The following is a 9,246-nucleotide window of genomic DNA, read 5'->3' as shown; positions in this document are numbered from 1 at the left end:
AAGCGTCTACATTGTGAAGTTCAAACCAAATCAACTTGTTTAGAGTTATTTTAAAGAATACCTATCTAACCAAAACAACTAAAGTGAATGACCAATTAGGAAGAAAATTGAAATACGTTTGCATAGGTAGAAGATGGATTTGCACAAACAGCGTCGTTGGAAGCAAGTCTGACTAACCTACTTCTTCCAGTCTGATCTAACGAAGTGAATGTTAACCCCTACTCTCAGCTCCTTAGCTGGTATAGGTTATATAAACATACTTCGCCAGCTGTTGATAATAGCTTTGAGTTTGCACGCATGCATGAAAGATGCCGGATGCGACAACGAAAAAAAAAGCCAACTGCTTAGGCTTGTTTGAAATTTGAGAGAGACGACTGGATGATTTACAGAGTGGAGCGTGAATGCAAGTTTGAATGGTCTCCTGGGAGTAGTACGGTGGCTGATCTCTTCCAAGAATACCTTTTTTTATTTTACGGAGTTTTAACGCTCCTTTACGGCGTTATTACGCCCTATTGCGGCGTTATAGGGCCGTAATTGATTTAAGGCGTTCCAACGCCCTATTAGATACGATCTACCGCCCAGGTTCATGTTATTACTGAGCATCGGGACTATACCTGTATAGACAAAGGGGCTTTTATCACATACCTTGCAAGATTCGAACCGTCCAAGGATGGCAACAGTAGCCTAACTATGCGCACAAGCGGAGCCACGTGTGTTATTGCGTGGACGCCGTACAGCGTGATTACGTCGTACTAAGACGTTATATAACGCCATAATAGGGCGTTATTACGCCTTAAAATAGGGATTACGCCTTAAACTAGAGCATTATAGGCGTTACAACACCGTATTAGGGCGTTATAACGCCGTAAAATTAAAAAAATGTATTCCAGGCGGAGATCAGCCAACGTAGAATAGTGGTCACGGTGTTAGATACTTGCACGATGGAGCTTTATCTCGAGATAGTGGACGGACTGAGACCAAGTTTACTCTGGAGATCACGAATGTTTGGGTTAGGCACGGTATGCTGGTGTCAGGTAACTGACTCCGGCAAGCTGGTTGTCTGAACTTTGATGACCTACATTTAAGTTTGACAGTTTGGTTTTCTACGTGGGACACTGATCTAGCTAGCATAGCAAACAACATGCGTGAATGATAATTTCAGACGCTGGTAGCTGCGGATGGTTGAATTTATGTCTGCGTGGGAGTACGGTCTCCTGTAGAAGTCATCCTCTATTCTTCATACACTGCGCCTTCACGTGAGTACACACGTGCATGTATATATCTTTATTGTAGGTTATGTCACCTAAACTCCGAAGTTTTCATGACTTAATTCAAAGCCTGTACGTATAATACTTTCTTTGTAAACGGTTTTGCTGCGATGAAATTCATTGACATAACCGACCTATCTAGGCCTACAGACAGAGATGTTGCGGAGTGATTGCATCCTTGTCGGAAAAGAAGTGAAAATGACCCTTTTTAGAGGTCTGCACATGGTGACTTGTTTAGTGCGCTGTTGCCTGAACTGAATATTATACTATTAATTTCTACCACAAGGTGTCATTTCCCGGTACGTTCACTGCAAAATATCTGGTGTTAAAACTACACTTTTTGGTGTTATATCAGATGACCACCAAAATGTGTTACTTTAACCATTCCTTTAACGCCGATGGTGTCACTTCATACACCTTCAAGTGTTAGCGACATTTCATGTCATGAAAGATTAACGCAGGCCTCTCGGGTGGGGATCAAGGTGTTTTGTTTACTCGTTTGGGTAGTGGGCTGGTCTATTAATTTCTCTTTATTTTTTCTGCTTTCTATTGGATAATTGGTCATTCCTCGGTTAAACATCCACCCTGACAGCTGATCACCATGAGCTCAGCCGGTCAGACGGGCCAAATCACCTTGCAGGCTGGTCTGCAGCCGATGACGAGCTACGGCCCTATGGAATTTCAACCCAACAAGCCGCGCGCAGCAGTTGCCGCCCTGAGGGGGCTGTCGGTAGCTCACATTGTGGTGGGCATCCTCTGTGTTCTCTTTGGATTGGTTGCCATAATACTTGAGTGCAATTACTCCTTTGTTGGATGGGGTCTTTGGAGCGGACTTTTGGTGAGTTCTGTCAACAGCAGGTAGATGTATATGAAGTGTGTGGATGAGCACCATGTGTTGAAAAATCACAATTCACAGTTTCTTCCATCGTCAGGACACCGTTTCAGATTTTCTTCATGTAAAACTACGAATGAAGGCGTCATTCGTTTTATTGCTATTTATATTTTTACAGAGCTGGTTCAATTTCACCGTGCATTTTGATCCACAGGGCAAAAATATGTTTAAGTGGACACGTCACCCGTCTTTTGGATCAAATTTCCTGCTTAAATGACATGATGAAAGAGTATAATATGGTTTGATGATTAAGTTTGCTTTCATACGGATATGATCATCGTAGATATATTGCTCATTGCATCATAACAGAGCAGAAGAATGCACATTTATGTACCCGAATTGCCACTTTGTTTTGTCAGTTTTTTGTGGTGACCGGCATTCTGGGCGTGATTACACCGGGCCGAAAGTACACCAGAGGAGTGGTAAGAAATAATCAATTTCCATCTAGGACTGGGGGTTACTTTTTTTAAATTACAACTTGAAATAAAATTACAACCATAATTCAATACTCCCTAATCTGATCAAAACCAAACTTTGTATGTTTTCATTTTAGACCCTAATCTATCATCTCTCCAAATTTTTACTGTAAAATTCGGCCTCTGAAATAGCCTAAAAACAGCCTAAAAGCCAATGTCTCCCTAATGCTGAGAAATTTACCACAAAATGTCTCCAAAATGACCTATTTGTAAATATATAGGTATTTATAAAACGCCTTTAACATGAATCCAAGCGCTGCACATCATTATTACCCCTGCTCACCAGACCCAGGAAACATTCCAAATACCATCTCAGCTCCCTGGGGAGTGCACAGCTCGGTGCTGCCATTTTTGGCACAAAGCAGCTATTTATGATCAACCTCAATGACCATCTCTGCCCCTCATGGGGTACCCAATTGCTCCTGGGTAGAAACCAAGGTGCCTTGCCCTAGGGCACACGCACCATGACCCTATAGGCCGGACTCGAACCTGCGAATCACAAAGCGTGACAGTCCAACGGTCATAATACTTGGTCTGTACTGCCAGCATTTGTCATTCCTGTCTGCTTTTGCTCTCATTTCAGGCCATTGCTTTCTTGGCGATGTCCGTCGTATCTGCCATCGTAGCATTCATATTGATGACTACTTCTATCATTTTTGCTGCCTGGGAGTCATCATACTGCAACCCCTCCACCTTCTATTTCTATTCAACCTGTCACTTTCCCCCGGTAAGCATATATCCTCTCGGCTACCCTGATTGACATATCAAAAAAGAAAAGTTATCCCACCGCAGCCTCCTGAAATGAATTCTCTGCTCTATAACTTCTGCCCTTCAAGAAGGGGGTTTATAAGTGTTCTAGGACAACTTATGATCGGGCCTTTGAACGACTTGATCTCTCAAGAGGGATTCGAACCCATCTCCCCCTGCTACCTCCTATAACCAATTCACGTGCTCGTTCTCTGTCCTAGCTCGGCTGGTTTATTGATAAGTACGGGCTTCCCCAAGGGGTATCGGCAGGGGTGAAACGTTTCATGTTGAAATTAACGATGATAGACCCGTCTGCAGTAGCAACTTTTGCGGCTGGCCAAACCGTGCGCACATAACGATAAAAGTCTAACAATTCACGGAGTGTTTAGAAAAATACCTCGCTGCTATTATGATACCACTCACATGGTATAGTTTAATACTATTATATTGTAATTATGGCCCAAAAGATCTCCGGTTTCTGGTCAGGGGCGGGCTCCATAAGTGGTGCGGCTATAAGGCTTTTCCCCCCCACGTTTCTTCCTATTAATGATGTTCGTAAAACGCGCGATGTCCATCTTGATTACGTGCCTACGTACCACCGTCAACACTGAAATAGACTGGTCCACTAACTATTTCCTGTTTAAAAGCGTTATCAGCTAGTAGATGAACAAAGGACATAAGACTACCTTGTTTGTCTGGTTCCCAATGCAACTGTATAATACAGAAAATGACGTTATCCGACTAAATGTATGGGGGCCCAGAAAGACTCTTTCACTTTACGTATTACTCAACCGTACCCCATCTAAAACACGTTAAACAGAAGCCCACAACCTCGTGACTACTGACCTGTATTCCCAGCCCAAAGATACCCATCAGTATCTTCACTCGTCCAGCTGTCACCCTAGACACTGCTAGACTGGTATTGCTGACAGCCAAGCACTCAGGCTGAGACGCATTTGTTCTAATGATTCAGATTTCTCCCGTCACACAGGAACAGAGGAGGCATTTGATTGCAAGGGGGCGCACCTGTAACCAGGTTCAACGCTCTATCAATATGGCCCACTCCGTCCCTAGAAGTCTTGCACTCAAAGAGAAGACCTCCTGTGAAGAAACAACAACCCCCCGGTTCCCTTGGTCACCACTTTCCATCCTCGTCTTCCTCCCCTCCGCAATAAAACTACGACAATCATCATATCCTCCACACTTCAGACTGCCTAGCCAGTGCCATCCTATCATTTGATACCCTTTCCCCCTGCCAGCAAGGCACGCTCAAGTATGATTCTAACCGATGTGTTGTTTGCCAGAACCATGTGCTGGAATCAGATACATTCTCTGGACACTCAAGGCACTATCACTTGTAGCTCTATTATCTTATCTCTTGCAGAGTGTGCAGTGTTCAGTATGTTGGAGAGACTATAGAACACTCTCAAGAAGCATTTCTATGGCCACAGATCCACGGTCAACACCAAACGACTAGATACCCCTGAAGGCCACCACTTCAACCTTCCTAACCATTCTATGTCTGACATGATCTTACAGGGCATAGACTCACTTGGGTTCCGTAAAGATGCTGTTCGCTTCAACAGGGAGAAGCTTTGGATCAAATGCCTCCGCACCATTCAACCCCATGGCCTGAACATCCAAGAGGGAAATTACTAGTTAACACTGTTTTCTTTCCCTCTCTTTTGTCTGCAGATTATACCCCCTCCCACTTAGGGTCCAGTTCCATCTATTGTTTTTTTTTCTTTGATCTCTTCCCACCTTACATGTACATGCCTCTGTTGTTCATCCATGCCTTTCATGCACTCCCCTTTATCCTTTGCCCCTTTACACTCTAAAAACTTCAGATTGACCCAGAATTGGGTCCCATCCGGTATAATCCTTTTCTGGGTCAAATCAGGACCCAGAAAGGGTCAAATATGACCCCAAAAGGGTGAAATATAACCCGAAAGGGGGTCATATTTTGACCCAGAAAAGGGTTATACCGAATGGGACCCAATTCTGGGTCAATCTGACCCGGAAGTTTTTATAGTGTATCTAGCCTGCAGCTTTCTTGACCTTTCCTTGTGTCCTCTTGCATTCATCCATGCTTGGTTGATTCTCTGTTTGCTTGTTTGTCATGTCCACTTGTCATTTTGCCTTTGAGAAAGATTCTGCTAGGATTGAAATGTCGGGCCCTCCATATTTTGAGATTTGTATTTTAGGTCATTGTAGTCAGCAAGCAGTTTGCAGCAGTTTTGTATTACACGTTAAATTAGTGAGTATAGCAAGATTCCAGTCGATCAAGCAAGTTCGGCAGATTTTGGACATCGTAAATATGCCAAATAAAATTTTTTTTTTGCCGACGCGCAGGTCTACGACGACGTGCTTGCTGACAAAAAAAACGCAGACTTTTAAATTTTATTTTGGCCCATCATATCTTTAAGAGCTTTGTTTTTGATATTAATTTTGTTTTGCCTTGACTTGGCACGATCTTGTTTACTGGCAGACAACCCGCCTGGCAATCGATGCGTCGTTGGCAGTTCTCGGCCTGGGAGAGATGGTCCTTGGCATCCTGACTGCCACGCTCTCCTGCTATGGCATGTGCGGATGTTGCCGCTCTTACTCCCCAGTCATGGTTTGTAAACCATAATTTTAGTATAAAAAACTGTACATTATAAGAAATGGCGTGGTTCGTCGGTTTTGTTGATAGTTATCGTTAGAGCTTCCGACTCTCTATGCTGCTGAGGAAGATCCAGAAATCACTGTCTCGAATTTTGGATTTGCTTCCTTACCAAACAGATTTTCAAATTATCAATAAAACAAACATTGTCAATCTGGTGTAGTGTACGTTTCATTGATAGGTGCAGTACATGTCCCAACCAGACAATGAACAGGCTGCGCCAATGACGACCATGCAGCAACAGCAAGCAGCATCCGAAGTGCCTAGTGCAGTGTAGGGTGAGAATGATCCAGGGCATTATAGGTATTGATATGCTAAAATTGGGGATTTTCTTTTCACTGGCATTTGGAATTACGTAAAAGAATTCGCCAGAGTCTATCTCTGTTCTGACGTAAAACATTCATGTTGTGGAAGACTGTTTTGTAGCCGAGACCACGTAAGACCTCGCACTACGCAAGCCCAGCACAAGTGACAATTGAGCTATTCAAATGAACTGCAACAACAGCATTCCTTTGTCATTGTTCAACCTGTTACCTGTGACTGACCTAGTGCATGGTCTTGTGTCTAGTCTTGTGATGGTCTCGACTACAACACTGGTGGAAGATGGATGGTTGAGTAACAATACTAAGGAACATGCGACTTGATTGTTACCGACATTTCACCTCTTTTGTAAGAATGACAGATGCACATAGTAATATATAACTAAGTTTTGTTTTCTTTTAACCTTTGCAGGGAGCAGAGGACACAGTTTCTTGACAAAAGGGGAAGTGCAGGATTCCTTCGTGTCATCAATACGGATTTTCCGAAACTCACTCAATTACATCCCGTCACTGAACGCAAAGAAACTGATGTGATGTACCAAGATTGATAGTGACTTGGCCTAAACGGGTTTGCACAATTTATGCGGAAGTGGGGCTTTGTCTAACACATTGTTGTGCTTTTTTTGGGGGGGGGGTCGGGATCTTGTAATATCACCCAGTTTTACGCGTGTAAAAAGCTGACTCTGTAGATAAGCCAATGATATTGATTCCAGTTTTAACAAGCTGCTTTGTGTTAATAGCAATACTTATGTCAAATAAAGATAGTATCATTGTTTTCAACATACATTGAACAATGGCGTACATTAAACCATGCACAAAAATGTATGCATGTATTGCTTATTTAAGGAATGTAAATGCTGCTGATGTTGATTCGCTGTAGAAATGATTATTCTTGAGATTTATAAAGGTGGAATGGGTAAGCCCTTTCTGAATATTTCTAAGACCTGGAACTTTGAAAGCCAAGTTTAAAACTTTAATTTGACGTCTATGGCCAGGATTCCGTAATAGTTGGCCTTAGTTTGTGTATTGTTTGGTCAATGATGTCAGGTTGAGCATTTTTAGGATAAAGGGTCCAGTTAGTGAGTTACGTAAATTTGAAGGCACTTTTTGGAAATGCTCATTGTGAGTTCCATTCAAACTCGGGCTAATTTCACCTTTTGTTGTGTCATGTCAAAGGCATTTTGGTACCTTTTTGTGTTTTGCACACGCAATTTGCATGATTTTATGTGCAAAAAATCGCAGTTATCCAAAGTAGAAAACTGTTCTAAGTGCTGTTTAGAGCAATTTCTCCACTAAATTTTGCCCATTTAGGGGATTTTTTTTTCTGTTTTGCTTTCGTAAATTTTGTTTACTTTATGAGCCTCGAGCCGGACGAAGAGAGAGCGCTAATTTTTGAGCAATGCATGCTCGTCTGGTCGGAACTGAACTTCGCTGGTTCAGGAACGACTAGGAAATGCACTCGTCACAGTCGCCTTGCAAGCAACAAATAGAACACTGCCGACCAACGTGCCTCTTGTTTGGCCGATGCGGGGAGGGGTGTACTTCTGCTCGAGGCGGATTGGTTTCCGGGTAATTCGTTGCATTAGGCCATGACATGGAGCTTTTAGACAAACGTTTTCAATGACAAACTTTTGATTTGCACTTCAATCATAAGAAAACCTTGAAACGAGCAGTTTCCTCGTCTGACATTAGCAGCATCATCGCCTTCATTTGTCAAAAACAGTGTTAACCCCGACGGCGCGTTGGGGGAGGGGGTATTTTGTACATTCTTGCGTCACCAACGTTACCTGTGGACGCCAGTCATGGTTATTGTGGTGTATACCCCCCATTCCCTTAGAATGGCATTCAAATTTATAAGTGGGTGTCATGTAGCTCCTGCAACCATTAAAACCCGCAGGAAAAGGTCTGAGTACCTTTTACCAGTCCTGGATTTGGGAGGGGACTACAAGGGCCGAGCCACACGGCCAAGCCACAATCTACGATGAAACAACCCAGACGTGTCTCAAAAGATCAGAGACCCAAAACCCTTTTTCCAGGTCGCTGACATTGATAAATGACAGGCCCTCGCTTTCCCAAGCGCCGTCTTTGTAAATAATCCCATGGGGAACGTGCCATGTTCTTCATACAAGGTTCGATGGAACTTTCCAGAGGTCGGCGCAAGGGTTTCCCCCCGAGGGGAAGCCCCGACGTTAAAATGATTGACCAAACCAGGTTCAGTGTTCAGCACGAACAGTTTAGAGGTAGGGTTACATGTGAGATTATTGCATGTGACTGTAATTTCTTTTAAATTCGACGTCCACAAGTTATAACATCGAAGCCTCCCCGTATAGGGTTAAAGAGTGTTCCTTTCACCGATGCTGGAAAGTTTTCTCACAATCAGTAGGGATGGAGTGGCACAAAACATTCGTTTGGCGTTTTGAGTGTGGCCTCTGGGAACACCGTCCCGGCACTCCAACAGCAAACTCGTCCAAAGACTGAATTTAAGGGTCGCTAAGTGGCCCACTGTTTTTGTCGGGAAGCATTAGTGTCCATCATTTGGCCCAGCCAAAGAATTTTGATCAATAACATGGGTCGGCACTCCGTTAGCGCATTCATGTGCGTGGCTCAGGGAACAAGCTTCTACTTCGCCAAACGTAGCTGCAATCAATTTTTTGAATGCAAACTTCCCAAGCTGGTGCACCTTCTTAGTCAATAAACCTCATTCTCAACTTTGGTTTCACTATTTCAAAGGGTATTTTTCCACCTTTTTGGGTTTAATGCTAGTTAGATTTTCATGTACTCATGAGTAAAACTGTGATTTCATCTCAGGAAGAAGCCTCAATGCTACATTGGTTTGTACACAAAAAAGTCCAGCATTAAGTTCGTAGATTTTCCTGGGCTC

At 43.2% G+C, this 9,246-nt stretch overlaps 1 protein-coding gene across 2 annotated transcripts; it reads left to right on the top strand.

The window, feature by feature from the left end:
- The first annotated feature begins 440 nt into the window (after positions 1–440).
- Positions 441–7,662, top strand: LOC110984686 (uncharacterized). 2 transcript variants are annotated; one of them, XM_022245106.2, is made up of 7 exons: positions 441–1,256; positions 1,861–2,106; positions 2,520–2,582; positions 3,220–3,363; positions 5,872–6,000; positions 6,227–6,323; positions 6,778–7,662. In XM_022245106.2, the coding sequence occupies exons 2-6, from the start codon at positions 1,870–1,872 to the stop codon at positions 6,320–6,322; spliced, it is 669 nt and encodes a 222-aa protein (XP_022100798.1). In that variant the 5' UTR covers positions 441–1,256; positions 1,861–1,869; the 3' UTR covers position 6,323; positions 6,778–7,662. The 2 variants fall into 2 exon arrangements, with proteins under 2 accessions (XP_022100798.1, XP_022100795.1); XM_022245103.2 differs by having other exon boundaries at positions 447–1,256; positions 6,227–6,348.
- Positions 7,663–9,246: the final 1,584 nt, after the last annotated feature.

The sequence above is a fragment of the Acanthaster planci genome, linkage group LG15 (genome assembly GCF_054643075.1).
Source record: "Acanthaster planci isolate LZ-2023a linkage group LG15, COTS_SCS, whole genome shotgun sequence".
Lineage (NCBI taxonomy): Eukaryota > Metazoa > Echinodermata > Asteroidea > Valvatida > Acanthasteridae > Acanthaster > Acanthaster planci.
The sequence above is the reverse complement of the archived record's forward strand: the minus strand, read 5'-3'. Positions and strand labels throughout refer to the sequence as shown.